We start from the raw sequence: 24,585 nt of genomic DNA on the forward strand, positions 1-24,585 counted from the left end.
ATAGCATTTCCACCCAAACAGCTAAGCCAAAAAACATTCATCTTAAATACTGGCTGAACTGTTTGATTTTTGCTGCCTAGGGAAATAAACGGGTTTGAATTGAATGACCCACAGCAGTTAGGAGGAGACTGTGCTGCAAACAATTGGCCAAAACCTTCAGTTTTGATTAATGTTGCCACTTTTTAGCCAGATCAGTTGATTGCTCTGAAAGCCGTGGGTCAGGTTTCAGTCTGGTATGGTGTGGCTGTGTACCATAATAGCTCCCTAGTTCTTCAAAAAGCCTCCAACAAAAACAAGAATGTCAAGACCTTGGTATTTCTAATAATTCCAAAATAAGCAGGAGACCATCTTCACTTGCTGTAGAGAAGCTTTGAAAGGCAGAAACATAGTTCTGAATACTTATTAGCTAACTTACTTTCAGACTTGTTAATTGCTGTATCCTGACACTTAAGTGAGATTTTTTTTTTTCTCTTTTCAGTATTGTTTTCCAAAGTGTTCTGCACATCTTAGCCTGTGAGGGTAAAATGTGCACTCACGAATGATGTACATCTCTGCTCAGTACATTGAGCAGTAAGTAATATGGCTAATCAGAGGTGCCCAAAAATCAAGGACCAGATCCTGAAATCCTGAGTTTGACTTAAAAAAAAAATTTAAAAATCAGGCTTCATGTATTTTCTGACTGATTTTTAGCCTTACCAGTCACATTCCAGTTATATTTTTAGGTTTCCATTCATAACCATAGGGGCTGAACACTTTCCTTTATAAAATTGTAATTGAGATATCCATGTAGTCATTGCCTCCAGGTACCCGAGTACTGTGCATAACAAGTTCTGAGATAAAAATCATGTGGATTGACACCATAGAGAATGATATGATCCCTCGCTTCTGTTCTTTATTATTTCTAATATGAAGTGGTGTTTGATAGGAAAGAAACTACCAGCTGCTGTTACAGAAATTTTGCTCAGATGAAGGAGATATTAATAATAACTTTAAAACAGGTTTTCTAAATGGAATCTTCTATATCCCAATATCAAGACCTTAAGCAGGCAACTATACAAATTATTTTCTCCCTTACTTAAAATCTTGATGCTGGGAGCTGTAATCTTTTATTTCTGTGTAAAATAGGGACGCACTTCTGTGATTTTGCTTGTGTCCCTTATAGCATTAAAACTGGTGTAAGGGAAGAGAATAATTTTTAGAAGTATTATTATTAAAATGTTGTAAATTATATACTGTGTATATTAATATTCTTTAAGAAAGTTCTGTAGCTTCAGTTGCAGCTCATTCTCATTCCTGGTTTCCCAGCTTCAACAGAGACAGAGGGAAAACAGATTTTGTGGCCCTGGATGGGGCCACATTGTCCCATGGGTGGAGGATGGTCAGGAACCATCTGGCTTAGACTATAGATCATAATGACCATCCTAGGGTAAGCAAAGGATCAACACAGATGTTTGACAGATCTTTCCCAAATCTTAATAACCCCTTAAGGCAAGTGGAATGCTGTCAGACTTCTGTGAAACTGTTGTGGACAGAACATCACAGTTGGACATCTCCAAATATTGCTCTGCACAAATTGTATTTTTGAGATGCAAACCATAATGTTTTAATCTTTATCCCTGTGTCCTCTGTACACATACAAGATCTCAGTTCAGGTTCCTTATTTGCAAGCAAGCTAATGGAGATAGCAGATTTAATTTTAAATTCTTTCTGTATCTTATTTACATGTCTTCTGTTGTCATTCTTCTTACTCCAACTATGAACAGATGGGGAGCTTTCCATACCAAATGAAGAAGGAGCTTTGGAGAATGGGCAGCCTTTGAGCTCCGGGCAAGTGTTGAGCTCCAGCCAGGTATCCCTGCCAGCCCTAGCAGAACTGGAGTCAGGTCCAGCATCTGGAGAACCCTGCTCATACGAGGTGCTCCCAACCCCAGAGATCATGGATGGCACAGGTAATATCTTGTTGACATTATGATGTAGATACTCTAAGCTGTTTGAAACAAGTTTTTGACTTACAACATTTGGTGTCTAGCCCTGAGAAATGCTTGTCAAAGACAAAAGTCTTCTGGTGGAGAACGAGGTGACAGCATACAGATTGCCACTGGATGTTCCATGAGAAATTTTGACTGGCTTGGTATAGAAGTAACCTCTACTTCTACACAAGTAAACTCTTTGTCAATAAGGCTAAGTCCCTGCACTTTGAGAAAACTTAAGAGTAGATTTCTAACTCTCTGGCTATGTCTCAGCTGTGCCATGAGCTCTAGAACAGAGAGCTGATAACATTTTTAAACTCTAGGGTACAACATCATGCCCTTTAGCTGCCGCATGGTGTTGGGTGACATTTGCACCATGCATCTTTCAGTGCCAGCTGTCCTACCCTAGGTGAGTCTCTCTGCACTTCCCCAGCCCATGCAGAGAGGCAGCAATGCTGTAAACTCCTTTTTCTGCATCACTTAATGCTGAGAGTTGTGAACAAAGGTCAAGCGAGGAAAAGTGACTGATAGAAGTGTTCATTTATGATCCTGCCCAGCTATGCAGACTCTTTGAAATACACTTTGCAAACTCTTTGAGTAGGCCCCCGAGGTGCTTTTACATTTATAGTATAAGTTTAGAGACCACCTGCTAACGTATCTGGTCCTGAGCAAGCTGTGGTGACAGACCATCTGAGATGTGACATTTTAAAGCTCTTGATTTGTGTTCAGGATATGGGAATACATCCCAGCCTGGCATAAGGGAGCTGGCTTCTGTCAGAGGTAACGGCAAATTTGGCTGTTGTGTAGATGTATGTTATTCCTTTTCTTTCTCTTTTTCTCTCTTTCTTTCTCTGCTCCTTTCTATGTTATATGATGTTTGAGTGAAATCTACTAGTCATTCTTAATCTGCATTGCTGCGCTGCTTTTCTTGTCTTACTATGGCTGTATCCTCTGCTGCTTTGCACATAACGTTGTTGCGTCTATGATGTGGTTGTGTCCTCCAGCGTCTGAAGAGAGCCCCACATCCAATGAATCCGGCGTCCTCCTGTCCCAAGATCCTACAGCTAAGCCAGTCCTGCTACTTCCCCCCAAAAAATCTGCCGCTTTCCCTGGAGACCATGAGGACACCCCAGTGAAACAGTTGTCCCTCCTCAAACAGCCCCCTGCCCTGCCTCCTAAACCTATTGCCAGGATTGCCAGCCACTTAACTGGTAAGTAGGTGTTCCTGGACCCTCAGCACCACCATTTCCCTTATAGGAAAAACCTGCCCTTACAGCAAAGTTCTCAATGTCCTTCCTCCTTCTGTAACGCTGTCTGCACATGTTGTTGTGTGTACTGGTGATGTATCTGTGTTGTACCTAGGGCAGGGATCATGAAGCATTTTCAGGCTATAACTTCATCAGGGTTGCTTCAGGGCACTTTCCCTCTCAGCTTTAATTACCTAAGACCAGCGCTGCGTTTCCTAACCCTCCTCACTCTTATTCATCAAGATTTACCATCACCACAAAAATTGCAGGATGTGTTTTGATGGGAAAGGAAGTATCAGGAAAATACAAGGATATCTTTAAATGCCTTTAGTGAGAAAAGGGGTGAGGGTTGGGGGGAAAAGGGAGAGTTTTGCTTTCTCCTTTTGCCCTTTGTTGCTTCTCCCCTCAGCTGCCACCTGGGCAGTTTCCCCTGCACACACCCTGTATCTTTCCATGTTTGTCTTTTACTTGGCCTCCTGATCCTTACACAGGCCATTCTGCTCCATGGCCTCTTGCCATTTTGCTTACCCACTTCCACTACCTGCCTGACTCTCCCTGTTTTCCCCCCCTGCTCTGACTACTCCCCTCCCACCGATGAGTCCTGATAATGATGGGCAGCTCCATTTCCCAAGGACCTTGATTTTGGTGTTGTGCAGTTTATGCTGCAGCTTATGTCTCACTGCATGGCAACTAGCAACAGTAGACAATACAGGCTCCTTTTTTGTATTCCAGATGTTTTCACAAGTGTCCAGGCTCTTTGGGATTCAAAGCTCTAGGTACATGTGGAAGGGAGATTGGTGGGTCTCCTCTTTCCAGTCTCTCATTTAGACCACCAAAGCAAAGGATTGGCTCATTTACACAGACCAAAAAAGGTTCCCTAAATGCTTGCCTGCACCTTTTGAACAGTCTGCTCATAATTGCAGCTGCTGCCCAGGAGGCAGCACTTTAAAATCCTGAGTTCAAGACGAGGCGTGATGTACCTTGGTACTAGGGGAGCTTCCAGTCTTCTCACTAGGTCGATCTTCTTGTTTTAATTCTGCCCTGATCTTTTCAGGGTTGGTGTGAGAAATGCTCAGCCCATGTTAATAAATTCTGGATGGTTGTTTTTTTCCCTGACAGTTAATACCCGGTTTATTTGCATTAAAATATATAACAGGAAAAAACTCATTAGGAAAGAGCATGTTCTGGTTTTCTCTCGTATCTCTACGTAGTCTCTTCATGTTTCTGTTTGGATGACCACATATTTTTGTTCTGTATAATTTGTTCATTTTATGTGAAATCTCTTTACTTTTCTGCCTGCCAAAATCTAGACAGAATGGTTGGTATTTTGCCTTATACTACAAACTGAATGGTCAGTTCTGCAGCCTGCAAAGCCAGGTAGCAGTATTAATGGCTTCAGGTGAGGACAAAACCAACTTCCTATGATCTCCCATAACACTCTGTCCCAGTTACAAGGAGCTGCTCAGAAATGAGGCCAAGATGGAAGAAATAAAAAAATAGGAATGGTATAGAAAAAAACTCCAGTACTAAATGTCCTTCATTCATAAGCTTTTCTTTTGTAAGAAGTGGCAGAAGAATCAAAGGATGAAGGTTTCTGGTGTGGTTTATTTTGCAGCTGGAAATTTTGTGTGAAGTAGAATCAGGGTCAAACTATTGGCATAAGTCAGTTGCTTGATGGTGTTTCATTTTCATTTCCCAATGAAAGTGGAACAGAACTGTGACTTCTCTTACCTTGTGGTAGCCTTTAGTGGTCTCTCATCCAGTCCTAAATAAACTCTTGTACATGAGTATAGACAGACTTGTACGTGCATATACAGAACCCTCGTGGAAAAAGAACAGAGATTCAGATTCAGTCATAGGGTCTTAATTTAATTGAAAGTTATTCCTGGTGGAACTGAAAGCCTCATTTATACATACCTTATAAATAAAAGCATTAAAATTATTCTTAATGGTCCATTTACTTTGGTGGGCTAAAGGATATACAAGTTGTTCAGTACCTTGTGTTCTCCACTGGTAGTTATTTTAGCTGTGTATAATCTTTGGAAATGAGCAATCAATCCTAATGAAGCACCCTCATCAGTGAGAAGCAGAATTAACGCTATTCTTTTACTAATTACTCTAGAGACATTGCCAGCTTGTGTGTAAGAAAACAAGTAAAATCTGAATTCTGGCGTTCAAGGTGAAGACTTTTCTGTTCTTGTTGCATACCCATTTTTCTACTGAAGATTTTGTGAGAAGGTTGAAGGACAAATTAAGACATACTGGACTTGGCTAATGAAGAGTGACAGTGGTTTAATGGTCTGGTAGCTCTGTTCAAGACAACTGTGAGGGGAGATGTGATCTTGTGAAGGGTTCAGGTACACATCTGAAAATACAGCAGCACCTCTTAGCTTCTGTCTTAAGCGATATAGATGTGTATGTATGTATATTTACTTAATAGAAACTTGTTTTATACAAATATTTTATAAAATCACTGCAAGCATGGTCAGCAGGAAAAAAAAAAAAAAAGAATATTTTAAATACAAAACTTGAGTAAAGAAAAGCTTCCTTTAAGTCTGACCACCTTCTTGTTGTGAACTTATCTCAGAGTTCTTCAGTAAAGTCATGACTGACTTGGCAAAGGACTTAATACAGGTTTTAGAAATGGAAAAAAAAACATTCCTCACCTCTGAAAGCATTTGTGAACCATCTCAAACATCTGTCTGCCTGTGCCAAGACAAAGATTGGCCTTTCCCTTGATAAGAAATGCACATAAAAGAGCAGGCCTAAAATAAACATATAAGAGCACATTTAATTTTGGGAAGAATGAAAAGCAAAAACCCATTTTAAAGGTGACAGGAAGAGAGAATTGCCTCTAGCAAATATAAATCACACAACCTTGGCATGCTCCTTCTCAAGGCTGAGGTACTGTAGGGACCAGACAGTGCAGGAACAGGGAGGGAGCCAAGAATAGACTGCAGAGCAGCCACTGGGAGTGGTGCCATCACCACTGCAGAAGATGCTCTGTGCTTTGCCTCACACTATCTCCCATGCTCTTGATGATGCTGCCTCCACAGGGAACATCCCTGACACCGCACTGAGTGTGGAAGTGCCCACACAGCACCAGAAGACAGGCAATCCTAGGAGAAAAATACAATTCTTAACTGTTCTGATACCGTTGTTTCACTTCTCTACATTTCCTATTGACCAGTCACCTCCTGGTGAGCCTTCTACTGGTTTTCAGATATTAGTATTATTAGACAAAGTTCATGGACAGGATTTCTTTCATCATTTTAATTCTCCAGTATCCACATGCAGAACCCAGCCATTTAGGACCACAGTTGCAGCCCCTCTTCATTGAAAATGTAGAAGGAGCTGAAATAACCATCTGGGACCAAATTTAATTGGACTGCTGGGGTCAATTCCCCAGTATCATGAAAATTTTAATGGCCAAAAGTGACAAGAAGACCACTCACACCTGATTTGATAGACAACATACCCCAGTGGTGTAAAACTCCTTTTGATCTTGATTCATTAAGCTGTTACTTCTCAACAGCACAGATGTTTTCTGAATTTAATTAGAAATTTTCCATTCAAACAACTGAATCACCAGTAAACCATGAAGTCTCCTAAAACATCAGAGAACAAAATATATACCACTAAGCTGGGATTTCAGCAACACCTGAGTATGCTTGAGCCCAGATTCGGCCTAATATTATAGTAGGGTGTAGCTTTGGTCATATCCGTCCACTCAGCTTTTGTATTTAAGCTTTGAAAAACCTTTTGCGTTCTCTTGCTTTTTTCATTCAAGATTTCTAGGAGAGGCATAGCACATTTTTAGTTCTGAGATTGTACTTTCTAGTTATGTCTTTGTAGAGTAAGAACTAATTCATAATTGGAGACGAACATTTAACAGAGCTTGAAATGTTACCAGTCCCCAAAAGTTACTTCTGATATGGGACCAGATGGGATACACCCGAGGATGCTGAAGGAGCTGGCTGGGGTGGAAAGTGGCCAAGCCGCTTTCCATCATTTACCAGCAGTCCTGGCTGACAGGGTAGGTCCCGATGGATTGGCCAATGTGATGCCCATATATAAGAAGGGTTGGAAGGATGATCTGGGAAATGACAGGCCTGTCAGCTTGATGTCCGTGCCCAGGAAGCTGATGGAGCAGCTCATCCTGAGAACCATCATACAACACGTGCAGGACAACCAGATGCTCAGGCCCAGTTAGCGTGGGTTTATGAAAGGCAGGTCCTGCTTGACAAACCTGGTCTCCTGCTACGACAGGGCAACCTGCTTATTGGATGAGGGAAAGGCTGTGGATGTTGTCTACCTTGACTTTAGCAAGGCCTTTGACACCATTTCCCACAGCATCCTCCTGGCAAAACTGGCTGCTCACAACTTGGATGGACACACGCTTTGCTGGGTAAAAAGCTGCCTGGATGGCCGGGCCCAAAGAGTTGTGGTGAACGGAGTTAAATCTGGTTGGTGGCCGGTCACGAGTGGTGTCCCCCAGGGCTTGGTGTTGGGGCCGCTCCTGTTTAACATCTTTACTGATGATCTGGACGAGGGGATCGAGTGCACCCTCAGTCAGTTTGCAGGTGACACCAAGCTGGGTGGGAGTGATGATCTGCTCGAGGGTAGGGAGGCTCTGCAGAGAGACTTGGACAGGCTGGAGCCATGGGCTGAGGCCAACTGGAGGAGTTTCCATAAGGCCAAATGCCGGGGGCTGCCCTTGGGCCACAACAACCCCCAGCAGCGCTACAGGCTTGGGGAGGAGTGGCTGGAGAGCTGCCAGTCAGAGAGGGACCTGGGGGTGCTGACTGACAGCCGACTGAACAGGAGCCAGCAGTGTGCCCAGGGGGCCAAGAAGGCCAATGGCATCCTGGCTTGTGTCAGCAATAGCGTGGCCAGCAGGGACAGGGAAGGGATCTGACCCCTGTACTGGCACTGGTGAGGCCGCACCTCGATTCCTGTGTTCAGTTTTGGGCCCATCACTACAAAAAGGACATAGAGTTACTCGAGTGTGTTCAGAGAAGGGCAACAAAGCTGGTGCAGGGTCTGGAGCACAGGTCGTACGGGGAGCGGCTGAGGGAACTGGGGGGGTTTAGTCTGGAGAAGAGGACGCTGAGGGGAGACCTCATCGTCCTCTACAGCTACCTGAAAGGAGGGTGCAGAGAGCTGGCGATGAGCCTCTTTAACCAAGTAACAAGCGATAGGACAAGAGGTAATGGCCTCAAGTTGCACCAGGGAAGATTTAGACTAGATATTAGGAAGCATTTCTTTCCAGAATGGGTTGCTGGGCGTTGGAATGGGCTGCCCAGGGCGGTGGTGGAGTCCCCATCCCTGGAGGTGTTTAAGAGTCGGGTTGACATAGTGCTGAGGGATGTGGTGTAGTTGGGAACTGTCAGTGCTAGGTTCATGGTTGGACTGGATGATCTTCAAGGTCTTTTCCAGCCTAGACGATTCTGTGATTCTGTGATAATGCAGACAAGCAAACGATGAGGATGAATATGGATTCCTGGTGTCCTGTTGCATTGCCACGACATAGCTGGTTGTTAGTTACAACTTTATAGAAGTATTTACAACTACAATTTATCCGATAAATATTCTCTGCAGTATTCTATAATGCAGCAGTCACATGTGTCTCAGAAAGCTTCTCTGTAGTTGAGCCCAAGATGTAATCCACAGGCTTCCTCCTTCTGTGATGCTGCCTCCTGCTGCCAGTTCTGTCAGACTGCGTTCATGAAGACAGGTTACATTCATGTGCTGGCAACAGACAATTCTCTTTTTTCTGTGTGCTTGAGGGAAAAGCAGCAAAGCAAAAGTAGCTCTTCTTCACCAGCATCCCCAGGTTCTCATGGGAAACTGGACCCTGATGCAGTTGCTCTCTCCATTCTTCCTCTGCCTGCCTGCTGCTACCTAGAGGGGAGTACCTAGCACATACAGGCATCAGGAAATTTCTTGTCTTTGAAACCCTCTTTAGGACTCTGCACAGAAATTCATGAAGAACTGTACTTTTCAACCTTTAGGCTAAGCATGCTTTGCTTGTGTTCTCCAAATTCAGCTTGAACCGTGGATGCATACTTGGTGCAGAACAGCAAAGAATTTCTGTCTCAAATCTTCCCTGGAGACATGATTGCAGATCTTGCTGTAGTCAGCAGGAGATGCATGGCAAATCTTTGAGAACAGTTTTTAACTTGTCTTTATGAATGTGCTCAAAATCCTCATTGAAATAAGAAAAGAGACTCCTGCTGTTCAGGCACAAGTGATTCCCAGAGAGACGACCTGAAAGAGTAAAAGCTACTTGTCCCAACGCTATCAGCAAATATAAGGCACATCACCACATTTCCACTATGGAGCTCCCTCAACAGGCCACACCGGGTTTTGCACTTCTTTTTTTTTTTTTTTTTTGGCCCATTACAGAATTATTACTTGGATAGACTGTAAAGAGTAACTTGTTAACTTTATGACGAGTTGTATTACTTGTAGTTGTATATAGTACAGCATGGGTCACTGTATAAGGTCATTCAGGTGGGAAGGAAGCTTGGCAAGTCTCCAGTCCAACCTCCTGCTCAAAGCAGGCCAGCTGTGGGATCGGGCCAGGGTTCTTAGTGCTTTGTCCAGCTGGGTCTTGGACACCTGAAAGGATGCCAGCTGTACAACCTGTCTGGGATAACCTGTCCCACTGTCTGGCTCTTCTTGTGGGGGAAAATATTTTCCTTATAATCCAGTCTTGAATCCTCTTTTGTTTCAGTTTTTTCCCACTGTGTCTCATTCTTCCACCATGCACCACTGTGAAGAGCCTGGCTCCACATTATTGATAACCTCATAGGTACTGGCAGGCTGCTGTTAGGTGTTCCCCCCACTAGCTATCTTTTCTCCAAGCTGAACAAGCCCCGGTCCCTCAACTTCTCACAGGCCAGATGCTCCAGCCCTCAACCGTTGTGGTGGCCCTCTGTTCAAATCATTCTGGTTTTTTGATGTCTTTCCTGGAGGATCCTAAGCTTGGCACAGTAATCTAGATACAGTCTAAGAAGTACTGAGTAGAAGGGCTATAATCCTTTGATCTCCTGGCTGTGCTTCTACTCATACAACCCAGGAGGCTGTTGGCCTTCCTTGCTGTTGGGGTACAATGCTGGCTCTTTGTTGGGCATCACAAGGAGTCAAGAAAGAGCATTTGTGCCACTGGCAGGATAGCAAACACAGCCGGCTCTGCCACAGACCCAGGATTTCTAGGCATCCCCTCTTAATTCTTGCAGTAGTTGTACTGGGCAAGGATTTGAGGATTTTAATGAGCTTTTCTAGGAGCCCTGCTAGAGCAATATTTGCTGCCATACATCCAGAACTTCCTAGCACTCTATTTGCAACAGGTATATCTGTAGCATGTGCTGAGCAGCTCTATAGCCATGTTCAGTGGCTGGGAAGCATGAGATTTGGTGTAGTTAGTGTACAGCTCAGTGTGCCACAAATACATCAGAAGAACCATACATGGGTAGACCTTCTGTGCAGCAAATACAAAGTATATTTATCTATCTCCTGAAAAACCCAAGAGGAAATGCAGCAACTACAGGTATTAGCAAAATTATCTATATGGAAGGGGTAAGGGCTGACCTGTTTGTTGTGGGTCTGATGTGCAGCAAATATTGTGGCATCTACAATTATCTTTTAAGTAATTCATTGTCATCAGCAGTGGGAAGGTTTCTGTGTCTAACATCTCTTTTTTTACTTCTGGCACAGTTATTACTTAACCATACACAGTGCAGACTGGTCACAACCCTGCTGGGAATGAACATCTTGCAAAATTGCTTATTATTCTCTTGAGCATGAAGAACCTCAGCCGGAAGAGATTAATCAGACTTGCACACCTGGCTTCACACAGTTTGCTTCTCTTCTGTCACATGAGTGCTTTGTGCAATGATTTAAGACTCTGGTAATGTTCAACTGAGAAGACACTTACCACAGGTTCCTCATTCATATTTCCACTGTCTAGCTTCTTATTCATCTGCAGATGTCCATGTCGGATGGTTATTTCATGCTGGAGACAATAACTGTTTCCATGCCTGGTTCATACACCACATACATAGTGAAATTAAAACAAATAGGGAAAAGAACTCTATAACACTATTATCTTACGTGCAGGGACAAGTTGTTCTCTCGTTTACTCTAGATGATGGTAGTGCAGTTTCCAAGAGCATGCCTGGAGCCCGTGAATTTGAGCAAGGCCCCATTCTTTCAGCACACTCCTTGATCTGACCATGTAGTAAAACTTGCAGTACAAGGTCTCCATTACTGATGTCAGTGAAGGTACACTGATACATTTCTGAGCAAATGGATCGAACTCTCCTCCCATTGAAATCATTCTCCTGTTAGCCATTTTTTTTTTTTAAACAGGCAAGTAGAGTTCTTCTGAAGGTGAATGGCAGACAAGTAGATTTAATGCCTCTGGTTCACTTTCAAGACTCTATTTAGGTATTAGGGCCATATTCAGACAGGTTCAAGAACCTGGGTGAAATGAAGTCAGTCTGAATAAAGCCTTAAGTTAAAAATAAGGGACAAAATTTTTGGCAGGTGTCCAGTGAAGTCACCCAGCACTGATACCACTGAAATCATGTTGATGTGAAGGATTTCTTTACATTTAAGTGGAAACTAAAGGTCCGTACCTTTGTGGTGAAGAGTGGAAACCAGAGTACACACATCTGATTTATGATGAAGTGTGTGGTTACCCGAGGTAATTAAGCTAGACTTCTTCTTCTGTGTAACTTCAAAGCTGCAGTGCCTCTGTCGCAATTCTACTAGATGAATGCTTACATGAGAAAGGAAAATAATTTTTCACTATATTTTAGAAGTAAGATGGAAAGATTCCCGTTTGCTTTATGCCTGAAGCATTTGGTATGTTGTACTCTCTCTCAACATACAGTATTGCTCTAATCTTCAGGACCACAGATGGCAGCAAACCCAGCTGATACTTCCATGTATTCTTTTGTCAGAAGCAAGAGATGCGTGCAGTTGGAATCTCTTTGAATTCACCATTAAGGATGACTCCCCTTCATCATACAGAGTGGTGGGGCATCCAGGCACGGGCACTGTCAAATGAAGATGTTAATTGATATACAGCAGAAAAATATCTAAAACCAACAGTCAAACCTGTACTTTTCAAAATGGAAGTGCACATCTCAGTATAGTCTTTGTAATTCAGGACCAGCTCTAGAACTGAAATTGCCTGGAGCACAAATGTATGAAAACACTTTGTTACTACAAATCCCATAGGAGCCTCATTCTCAGGGCTCTATACAATTTACTATTTACTCTTTCTGTTATTTACCTTTTATTGAAGATGGTGTGCTCTTTTATGCAGGATACAAAGAGGAAATATACACAGATATCTTAGTATGTAAGAAAAACACCATAACTTGGAGACCTTCCTGTGCTTGAATAGAAAAAACCCAAAAGTATTTTTCTTTTACTGTGCAGAAGGCAATCTGCTTTAGAGGAGAGGGCAGGTCCCTCTGGTTTGGCAATCCCATGAGTTAGATTTCAGCCTTGGTGGAGCCATTAGAAGAATTTTTGCCTTCAAGAGACATGTCAAGTGGATACAATATTGCATTGAAGGCCAAAAGACTTGAGTTCTATTCTCAGTAACTCTCCCACTGCAGCATGGAAAGACCATTTTCTCTTCATGCCTCTGTTCCGTCTTTGCGTATCCTTTGCCTCTCCTATGTCTTCAGCCTATAAGCCCTTTGAAGAAAAGGAAGACTTGCTGTCAGTGTGTTGTTCCTAGCGTAGTAAAAGCACTAGTATCAAGTGGATACTGTTGGTGCAATGAAGCTACAATTAGCACTAAAAAAAATTCTTATGTCATATCTGAACCTGGCTTTTTCCACATTACTGTCCTTAATCATTTTCAAGAACTGTTAGTGCTTGAAACTCGAAGTATCAACCTGGTGCACTCTGTCTAGTAGATATGGATATTAATACAGGCATTGCCCAGAATAGGCCAGGAGGCAGGAGGATTAAAAGGGGCAAGGAGGAGGACAGCTAATGCTAAAAAGAGACATCTGGAAAAGGACTTCAGAAATCTGATATCACTCAGGAGGATGATCACCTCTGTAACCTGAAGGGTAACATCTTACTCCCAAGCTTTCACAGGTCAAAAGAAGACTCTAGCCCTTCAGTTCCTTTATCATGTTAGAGCAAGAGGAGTGAACTGAAGCAACAAGAGACCAAAAATCATGCAAGCCTTGCCTGCAGAGCTGCATCACAGAACCAAATGTCTGTGGTATTCCAGGCTAGAAAGGCCTGGCCTTCCTCTGAAGCAGAAACTCACAGTTGCAGCTCACAGCATATATATTTGCTTTCGGTTTTGCTCTTAACATACATGGTGGCCATTTCCCACACCTATCTTGGGAACTACAAGCCCTCCCATTAACTTCATTTCCCTTCTGAAAACATTTCAGAGTGCAACTCCAAAAATCTCCATCCTGCAGTTGAGTTCTGGCAGAGAAATTTGCTTGTGGACCTTTCATTGATTTCCCATGGAAGTCAGGGGAGTCTTTACCTGGCAGGTCAATTGTGTGATTCAAGGAACATGCCTAGAGTTAAAAAGGTTAAAATTCAGTGCATGAGTCCAGAGAAAAGTGCCTGCCAAGTCTTCTGTAAAAGAATACATTAATCCTAACAATCTTCTGTCCTTTATCATTTTCTCCTCCTGTACCTTTCTTTTTTCCAGACCACTCCTGTTCAGTATTCAAACCCTATTTCTTTTCTCTCTTGCCTTGTAATGTAATTTTTAACACCAGATGTTTTGCACATTACAAAGCTGTAAAAAATGTGACTTGTAATTGTGCTGTGCAGTGGCAGGGAAGGATCAGGAGTCCCTGAGCTTTTGCTCCAGCAGTGGTGGTGGTGAGTCATCCTGTAACTTCGGACACGGAATTGCTCTCCGTCTATTTGCGTGCCTGTTGAGTGGGAGACATTGCACTTACCTCATAAGGCTGTTTTGGAGGGCTGAGGGCTTTAGAGCATCAAAGTGTGCCATGAGCCTTGTTAAGCATTGCTTAACGTGTTTTTTAAGGGACACGCACAGCCCTGGGATGTGTTTTTGTGAGACTCAGAAGTGCTGCAAAACAACAGTATACTTTCCAAAGACTCTGCTGAGCACATGCTGTGCAGAGTTGTCTGTTGCGGCAGGGAAGGGGTGCACGCTCCTGTGTTGACTAGCAACCTCAATACTTGCTTGCCCAGGCAGATACTCTGATCTTCATCTTACTGACATGAAAATTAACACCAGGGCCTCTCTTTCTTCTGTTTTAGATCCTGGCGCTCCTGTGAAACTGCCTTGTATGCCAGTTAAACTGTCACCTCCACTACCTCCAAAGAAAGTCATGATTTGCATGCCTTTAGGGGGGCCAGACCTCTCCCTTTCATCTTACTCCACGCAGAAGAGCTCCCAGCAGCCTTTGACCCAGCACCATCACACTGTCCTGCCATCCCAGTTAGCGGCTCACCAGCACCAGCTCCAGTACGGCAGCCACAGCCAGCACCTGCCTTCTGGGTCCAACACATTGCCCATTCACCCTTCAGGGTGTCGGATGATAGAGGAACTGAACAAAACGCTAGCCATGACCATGCAAAGGCTAGAAAGGTAATGGATCAACTTTTAAAATTACATATTGATGTGCACTGTTTCCTGCTAACCTCAGTATCGATATTGCCACTTGAGTTGTGTTGATAATGCTTAAATGAGGCCCCTCCTCTGGGGTCTGACAACTTCAGGGCAGAGTCACTGATGGAGAAACAGAGACAGGGAAAGAGCCTTTCCAGGCTTGTTTGACAAGTTTGTGAAAGAAAGGAGAAAAAGACCAAATTTCCTGAACCCCATTGTCCTGTTCAAGGAAGTAGATAATACAGCCAGTGGAGAAGATTTTAATAAGACATGCCTGGCTTGCAATATGTATTGCAGAGTGCATAACTCCAGAGCTGCATTTATGTGGAGGATTGCTAAAAGCAAGGAAAAGAAGTATAAGAGCAATAAAAACCAAATGTGTCACTCAACCAGGGCATCTGATTAGCATTCCCAGTTAGCTTGAAACAATCTATAAGGACTTCCTACAAGTCACTCAGAGGGGTTTTAATACACTATTTAAATTATTTCAATTAATTTAAATTAAATTATATGTTTGATCGTAAAATAATTATTTAACCTATTCCACATCAGCTACATTCTTAGCCATTTGCATCTGGAGGAAGGTAGTACCTTTGGTTAGAAGTGCCTTACCCACCTTCAGGCTGTTTTTTATTACTGTCATTTGTGAATATCTCTGAATGCTGCTCAAAATAGTCTAAGTGAAGCATGTTGTATAAATGCAAGCTGTCCTCATAGACTGCAAGATCAGCAAGCTTTGGAAAATGTATTTTGTCTTGTAGAGGAAAATTGAGCAAGCCCCAGAATAGGGAAGGTAGTCCAAAAAATGACATGTTCTATTTAGTACCAAGGGCAGCTTTGTACCCAGCTTGTTCTAGGAGCATCAAATCATCCTTCTTTTAGACAGAAGCTAAAATATTTGGTTTAATAGTCAAAATGCCTGATGATTTGCCCCAGTAGTTATTTGTGATAATGTTACTTTCATTATATTGCATAGCTGAAAATAATTTGATTAGATATGGCAGATTCTCCTTACTGCATGAAAAACAATCAGGGGACCAGAGGCTGTCGCACACTGCCACCTTATTTTAGTACCAAGATAGAGAGACCTCAGTGGTTACATCGCAGGCGGGCTAATGTTTCTGCAGCATGGGGGAGTTCTCTGATGAGGAAAAACTGCTCTGGAATCCCCTCATAGCTAAGGGCTATGAGGGGATTCCTATTCCCATCAGGAAAAGCGCTGTAGCAGTAGGATTGGAAAGAGCATCCACATTCCCCCCTGTGCCTGGTGACTGTTCACTTACCTCAGCTTGCCAGCAGGGCTGGTCAGATGCACTTGCATCACCCCGAAGCTTGGTACACCAAGAGCAGAGGGTAGCTGGTGTCTCCCAAAGGCTTCTCTGGGGCTGCACTGCCCACACCGTCCCCAGCATAGATCAGATGCCTTACTATCTGGCTCACACTGCGTGCAGAAAGGCACTTCGTTATCCTGAGTCCAGTGACCTCTCTCAGAGTATGACTTCATTGTGGCATCTGTTGCCCCACAGCAATGAATGCTCCAATTTCTAGGCATCCATTGTGTTTATGTCTACAAATACGTTTACCTGATTTAAAGAAGGTGATGCTGTTTGGTTTTAACTATAAATTTTAAGCTGAAGCTCTGCTGTTTGTTAAAAACTGAATAAGCAAGGGTTCATTTCCCAATATGGAAGCAATCACCTCCCTTTGCAGAAGAAAGTTAGAAAAGGTTGTGGCACTAATATTTCACATTTTAAATGAAAATGAATCCTAGTTCATGTTATTGCAGATGGTTGATTTTTCATGCCTTTTTGCACTGATTAACTATTATTTCAGTCATGAAATAAAGTATTGAGTACTTCAGTTATTTTCCATGTCAAAACAAATACATAACTTTTGCATTCACAAGAGACAAAATAGGTGATGACTGTTTCCTCTGCAACAGCGATTGTTAATTTCATAGTATCTGAAGATAAAAGTATTTCAGAGTATTTATAGGTCTGTGGAGCTGACAGTTGCTGTTAAATTCTTAAATTGCTTTTTCAAGCCACATTGTGATCTTAGTAAATTTGCTAATTTTTCTTAAAGATTTGTGCAGATTTTTAAAATACATGTGTTTAAATTACGAGAGGATTGTTTGCACCAAATGCTATTCTAGTATTTTTGACAGTAGTTTTTTTCCCTATAATTGTATAAAATCTAAATTAAACCCAGCGGAATCATACCACAATATTTGTCACTGGACACTTCAGCCCACAAGTCTTGAGGGCCTGCTAAAACTGCAAAGATACTAGATCTGCTTTCCTCTATTTAAAATTTGGTAATGTGCTCACATCTGTTGCACACATAGGATATGAAGTGACGTCCTGAGCTTTACTCGTTTTTCCAAGGTAACAATGTACTGAGTCACTGCAGCTGGGTCAGTAAAATTGAGGAGATAGAGAGCCTGACTAGTCTCTGAGGCACCTTCTGGGGAATACGAAGTTCATTGGCAGCATTTAGTTTTGCCGATCTCAGCCTTTATCTCAAAAGAATCCTACAACTTTATAGAATAATTGCCATGATGCTGCAGTAATAATGCTGCCAAGTCTGGTAATTTGGGGGATTATTTAGAATAACATTTTGTTTTTAATAAGGGAGGATCATGTAGACAGGCACAGATCAGTTTTCTGCTCTAATTTTTTTTTTTTCCCTTCAGGATATTTTTTTTTCTTCCCTGTGTCTAGTTTCTTTGGTTCTGGTGCAGTGGAAGCTCATCAAGTCTGTTAAACTCCATTGATATCCACTGAATCCATAATTGTTTGTATCAGTTCCACATTTTGCCCAGTAAACTTTTCTTAGACCTCACAACTCTTCTCTCCACCAGGACTGTGAGTGTGGACAGGAACAAAGAATGAAAGACTAACACATCCCCTTCTTCTAGCAATCTGAATTTTTTGCTTTCACAGATGAGGTCTCTGGAATTCAGGTAGTCTAACACATGAAGGCTGGTACTTGAAATCAGAGCTTTGCCAAAGAGCCAGAAGCTTGCCAGAGACAAATGAGCTGTCCCTCTGTACAGGCCTAGAAGCCAGAAGTTATTTTGCTGTCATTGACCTTGAGCTTCTCTACCTCTATTTTCCCTTCTGCAGGAGTGGTTGCATGTTACTGCCTCACCTAGATCTAGTGCATATTAATGTTAATGTCTTAAGGTACGTTAAAAGCGTGTAATAGCTATTCAAGTCCCAGTTGTTCTTATGCCTTGAAATGACAGTTAATTCCTGGATTTTTTTACTCAGTTTTATTACAGACGTTATAGAACATTAAGTTAATTTTCACACTTAAGGCTTTTGATCGCAAACATTTTCTGGTACTCATAACATCTATTCATAACCTATTCCCAAAAGGGCAATCTGTCCCTTGTCATAGTATAACTATTATGACCTGTCATTTGTGCTGCTAGTTTGCCTCTATTTTTCCTGATAAATTAGCAGCTTTATGATAGATCAAGTTGAAACAGAGAAAAGTGTAATTTCCACATAACCTTTTTTCTGCAACCTCTGTTGCCAATTTGTGCCCTACTGCAAACAACTTTCCCCTTCAGTGCAAACAGTGTGTGTCAGGCATAAGTAAAACTCTAGATTCAGGCATCATTTTCAGCATTTCAGTATTCATTTTAAGAGTTGGTGAAAATCTGATAAACTCTGTGACCAAAATCCACACAAGGTTTCATCCTCCTGACTGAAATGAGTTTGAGAAGAAAGACCATGACCAAAAGCCATGTGTCGTGAACAGCACGAAAGAAGCTTTAGAAACCTTCTTGTGCCACTGGAATGTATCTTTAATTTTGAGTTAGGGAGGCAGCTTCTTGATCTGAAATAGACTTATATTCTGCCTTGCCCATATAGTTCTCAGTCTGTCTGGTAAGATGACAATTTCAATTACTCTGTGGGCTCTTGTACACTAGCAGCTGAGTCAAGGCCTCAGTTTCTTCAACTTATGTACTAAAGAGCTGTTGCGTGGCAATATCTCACTCCAGGCTCGAATTGCTCTGTGGCAATGAAAAATCACTCTGTCCAAAAAGACAGCGTGTGAGACCAGTTCCTCTGGGACACCCAGTTCAGCTTTAAACTGTAGATTTATGAAATTAAATGAATTATACATTCCTGCCAGTGTCTTGTAAATCTTATAAAACATATTTGAGTCAGAAAACATTTATCCTCCATAAAACTTGTCAAGAGAATTGCTTTTTATCTAAACCTTAGCATAGCCTAAGGATAGAAACACTTAATATTTATATCCCTGCCTTCTCTCTCTGTCTCTCACACATATGCCTCTATTGTAGAAATGTATATACAATGGTTTGAAGTTCTTTTGGATTTTTGTTTTAACTGCTAAGTACAGAAGAGTGTACTGTAGATCTGAAAACAAGCTGATAAAAATGTAACTCTTTATTCCAAAATCAAAGAGCCTGGGATGACAGATGAGAAACGTGTGGGTTTTTTTCCCCACTAGATTTTACAGCAGGGATTTAACTTTTTTCTTTTTCAATTTTGTCTGTACCATGAGTCACTCATATGCTTAAATTCTGATTTTTTCATTAAAATATTTTCTCACTAGAAACATTGTAAGCTATAATGGTGGTGTAACTTTTTGCTGTTTTGATCACATAAAGATGATGCAACAGTAATTGCAAGTGCTTGTACTAGTCAGCTATGAATTATTCAAATCTATGTGTTAAGATACATTTATCTTCTTAAAACAAGTACTTGCTTAGCTGTGGCTTTGTTTTCTAGTTTTGTTACAAAACACAAAGCTGATTTAAAACGTTTAAAACAATAGTGTGCTTTTTGGTAGATAATGCTAAAAAATTTAGTGGTGTTTTTGCTAATGACCTGGAGGAATTTATACACAGTGGAAATATCTAATGACCTTGATTTGTCTTTCTTAAGTATACTGCAGTACTGCATGTATTTTATAAGTGCTTAGACAGCTGACTTAGTCAAAATGCTGTGGAAAAGGCTGATTTTAATCAAGAAGAACACAAAACACCAGGAAAAATGAGGGGCTCAAAATAGAAAGTAGTATTATCAAGAAAGTGGATGATTCAGAAAAATTACAATGAGATGAGAAGCTGCCTGTTTCTAGATCTCTAGTTCAAATAAAGATCCTCTGTGATAATTTGTAAGTCTTGTTGCCATCCGATACCTGCTTGGTAACCAAAATTGGTAAACTTTGGTATCCGCTACCCTGTGTGCGCACCCATAAGGATGCATCTGTAACCTGCATACATCTTTCACAGAACAGGGAAGCACCAAATGGTCCTGGATGCTGAACTACTTTTTGCTCCTTTCATTTGTACTTCCAGAATGGACTTACTCTCTGTGTATGTACTGTTTTAAAATTAACTGAATGATCCAATGGTTGTGTTCACCACTGGAAGTTTTTTGTTTCTTTTTTTAGTGTTAACAGAATTTCACAACATTTTAGTTTCCCTTGGAAATTTAATTCCAGGCTTTTGAATTTCCTACCTTTCCTCTTAAAAAGAGTTACACAAAAAATAGGTTACAGAGAAAACAGATTTAAAAAATGAAGTTAATAAAGAGGGACATTAAAATTATTAAAGCATATCAATAATTAAAAGGTAGTTGAAATTTTTTAAAGACTGTTGTGCATTCATGTGTCATCAGGTGATGAATTTTAAAGCTACTTCTGGGATAAAATTTTTTGGGTCAAACTCATTGAAGTCTAATACAAAAATTCACAAGCTGTTTCTTCATGAATCTCTCTTACTTTGTGGTGCAAAACATGGACTATCACTAAGAAAATTGAGTTCCTCTTCAAGGCATCCAGTAAAGCAATGCATCTCGTTGGTTAGTCTGCAATAGTAAAAGTTGCAATTGACAAAATTTTTTGAAGCTTCGAAGCAGAAGATAACAGCATGCTATGGTTTGTTCTCAGGATCTGAAGCCTTTTCTTCTCCTTAATCCCTAAGCACATTGTGCACTATCATTATATACCCAGAAGTACATTTTTCTAAGTCTTTCTGGGATGTTATCTGACAGCCATTTAAAAGTCCGTGTTAACTTTAGGGCCAGAAGAAAAAGAAGCGTTTCAAGTTGACTCAGTAGAAGATCATTTAAAGAGAAGGAAACAATATTTTTTCAAGATGCAGAATGCCTCTGGTATTCTGAGCAGGCTGAAATATTCAAGGGAATTGGGGCTACTCAGCACTTGGTAAGGTCAGACCCAAATTTGTAGGCCTCAAGTGCAACTTGGCCAGCACATCTGGTTTCACAGCTATGTTCTTCTAGAAAGTAAGGTGGGAGTTTGACATAAAGAGGGTGTCCAGTAGGTAACCCATCTTTCATATAACTGTTGCCTCAGCTGGGACTTGAGAGAGGACAGTTTCTGCTGACTCACAAATAAACCTGAGCAGCCGTCATTTTTGCCCACCAGTCTCTCATTCTCATTTCACACTGAAAGAGCAACATATGCTATTAGATAAAAATGGGTTAGTAAACCTGGTTCTGTTCCTGACCTTTCACCTTTTGTTTGACTTTGATCTTCACCTCCTCGTGTTCCTGTTTCCCTGCTTGTATTGGTATGTTCCTCAGTAAAGGGCTTTGAAATCAACACATAAACAGAGCTAGATGGTAGCAGTACTGACCACAGGTCTTAACCTAGTAAGCTGCAGGAAATGATCAATCACACTTTCATGTGAAGAAAGAAATAGGATGTTATCTCCAATTCAGATTGATCTCCAGCACCTGGCTGGAGTGAGAAGCCAAGGCAGGAGAAGGTATATCATCACTGCAGCCCCCACAAAATCTAACTGTGCCACTGGCAAACAAAACTCTCAGGTTTTAGCTCCCTCCCTTGTTACTCTCACCAGCTCCCAAAATCTCTGTGCTTCAAGCCCGATTTCACATGTGATCCCCTGCGCTTCAGAGAGTTGTGCCCTTGCCTTCCCCTCAAGTCAGTCAACATCATCTTGCCCAAGGAGTGCAAGTCATGGTTTCCCTCTGCCTTTCTACAATCCTCCTCCACAATCTATATCTTTCCTTCCTTGCACTATTACTCCTTCTTTTGCATTCAGATGAGACATTTTCTCCTTACTGCCTGCCCAACAGTGGAGAGGTCACACAGCCACAAGGCTGAAGACATGCTTATCACTCTTGAGTAGCTGGTGCAATTCTCACTAAGCCTTGAGACTCTATTTGCCACAGATCTTTAGTTCTCAGTTCTGGCTGCCAGTATTTCTGCCTGCATGCTGTCCTACCTCTCCCTAACAAGTGTTGTACCTTAAATCTAATGTGTACTCAGTTTAAATCCATTAGGTGTCTTGCCACTCCTGAAGATCTTTCTGTCCTCCTTTCTTCTTAAAAAGGGGTGAAAGACCACTGCTCTCCTAAATATGGTGAAAGCAACTCAGTCCTCCACTGAGCTATTTCCTTGAGTTTAATTATTTGGTTTTCTTTCCCAACAGCTCTGGTTTACACACAGGTGACAGTGTAACAAAAACAGGACCTGGAGGCCTTCCAGACATGAGACAAGTGCCAACTGTTGTGATCGAATGCGATGACAATAAAGAAAATGTGCCTCATGAAACCGACTATGAAGATTCTTCCTGCCTCTACACAAGACAGGAAGAGGAAGAAGAGGAAGATGAAGATGAGGATAACTCATTATTTACAAGTAAGATTCATTTAATTTTTCCTTCTCATTTATTTAGTTTTTACTCTGAATTCTCAATACACAAGGGAAAAAATAAGGCCTATGAGTTTTCTTTCTTGACCATGGCTTTTGCATCTCTCAGGGCTTGACTACATAGGGATGCTTGGTAAATTAATCCAAAATTGCAAGTAGCATGAATTTATAGTGATATCCCTTATACATGTGAATCCCAGTCTGGGTAGTTCTCAGACAGAATTCAGATGACTGGTTTTGGCTTATATTATTTCTCTTCCAAATTGACTTTTGGATTCACTTTCCCAAGTGTCCATGATTTAGAGAAGCCCTGCCTTTGGTTTAAGTCAAGATCAGCTCAATAGAGTTACTTCAGGAGGATAAAATAAGTGCCACCAATAGAGAATCGGAGCGTTTATATATAGTAAGTATTAAATCATGTCAGAATTGTAAGTCTGCCCATACTTTGAAAGGGGTCACAGTCAAAGAATTGGGCTCAGATAAGAAGAGAAGAGGTTAATTGATAGCTATATTGCAATTACAGTCTGAAGAGGCACCTGTGGCCCCTTCCTGACCTCTCTGAGAAAACCCATCTCCTGCCTCAGTGTGGCATCATAGGACTCTCCCATGAAGACAGGATACAGTACTTTGTGTATGACAACTGCTTGTCATCCTGCAGGTTGAGCTGAAGTTCCAGGCCCTTGGGTTTCTTTTCTTCTGAAACTGGGAGCAGTGCAATCAAACATCACTCTTTTTAAAACACACACAAGGAAGATTCTAAAACAGGCATATTTAATCTCCTCAGAATCCTCCCTTACTCTGCAAGTGAAATTAAGTAGTCTTTGCTCTTAAACTAAGAAACAGAGCAGACCTGCACTATCTTACACTCTCCTGCCAAAGCCCAAAATCTCTCATGGGTTTGTTTCTCTCTGTCTGCTTGTGTCTGTCTTCCCTGCTCAAACTGTTTTGGATGCAAGCATAGGAAAGCAAGCTTGAGGTGTGAAAGGCCACTGGTTTTCACAGTGTCTTTGCCACTGTCACTGCCTGAGAAGCAGCTTCAGTTAATGTACACAGTGATCTGTGCTGCTTCTGGTTGACTTTTGATTCCTTCTAGTGCTATCTTGGATGTCTTGGTATTGCATTGCAAGAGAGAGAGATACCTGTCTCTTTCCACATGATGTAGCTCTGCTGCCTGCCCAGATTCTGAATTATTCAGAATTATTCATTCCATTATGTGGTTAAGAAACACAGTGCTAGAGAAAGCTAGATGCTACTAGCAATTCTGAAACAAGCCCTTCTCTGCTCCCCTCTATGGAGCAATATTTTAATTTCTTTTTCCTGTATACCTACGAAATTAAACTCTTCCTTATTATGATATGAATTGAGATTAATTGAGCACGTGAAGTTAATTGATGCCCTTTTCCCACAGTCCATACCAATGTAAATGAGAGCCTAGTATCCTCCCTTGGCTAGTACTACTTTGCCTGCTGTATGCTGTAATGAAGTGATGACACCTCCTTTGGCAGAGCCTCTCTTCTCTCCCACAGGCTCCCTGGCAATGAAAGTCTGCAGGAAGGACTCTTTAGCAATCAAACTAAGCAACAGGCCTTCTAAGCGAGAACTGGAGGAAAAGAACATCCTCCCCATGCAGACTGATGAAGAGAGGCTTGAACTTAGGCAGCAGATTGGGACAAAGTTAACAAGGTAGGAGACGAACGAACATTTTTCTGACTCTTGCTTTTGGAAATATGTGGTGAGATGCAGTTTCCATCCTTAGTCTGTAAACATTTGAGATCTGTTCACAATGTTCAAGAGGAAAAGCCATGGGGGGGGGGGGGGAAATACTCCAGACGTTATTTCTGCTCCAATATAACTTCCCATACAACACCTCGTTTCATTTTCCTGGTATATCCTATGGGGTCTTTGGTTGTGTTAAGTATCAGCATGAACTGTGTGGATTTGGTTGCTTTTGACACACCTTTGGGAAATGTTCAGTTTTGATAACATTTTGTACCATAGGTGCAGATGCCATTTGATGGGATGTTAGTTTGGCCAA

The 24,585-nt window shown here is 41.7% G+C and overlaps 1 protein-coding gene across 5 annotated transcripts in view; it reads left to right on the forward strand.

Annotated features, from left to right (window-relative positions):
* The window catches only part of PHACTR1 (phosphatase and actin regulator 1), a 303,617-nt gene that overhangs the window by 229,342 nt on the left and 49,690 nt on the right, over positions 1-24,585 (forward strand). For 4 of the 5 annotated variants that reach the window (XM_074899680.1, XM_074899679.1, XM_074899681.1 and 1 more), the window contains 5 exons: positions 1,764-1,949; positions 2,975-3,181; positions 14,513-14,843; positions 22,330-22,538; positions 24,077-24,233. In XM_074899680.1, the coding sequence (XP_074755781.1) occupies positions 1,764-1,949; positions 2,975-3,181; positions 14,513-14,843; positions 22,330-22,538; positions 24,077-24,233 (1,090 nt within the window). Of the gene's footprint in view, positions 1-1,763; positions 1,950-2,974; positions 3,182-14,512; positions 14,844-16,635; positions 16,641-18,247; positions 18,269-21,759; positions 21,773-22,329; positions 22,539-24,076; positions 24,234-24,585 lie in introns of all 5 variants that reach the window. The other variant, XM_074899683.1, reaches the window with a different exon arrangement.

The sequence above is a fragment of the Athene noctua genome, chromosome 2 (assembly GCF_965140245.1).
Source record: "Athene noctua chromosome 2, bAthNoc1.hap1.1, whole genome shotgun sequence".
Lineage (NCBI taxonomy): Eukaryota > Metazoa > Chordata > Aves > Strigiformes > Strigidae > Athene > Athene noctua.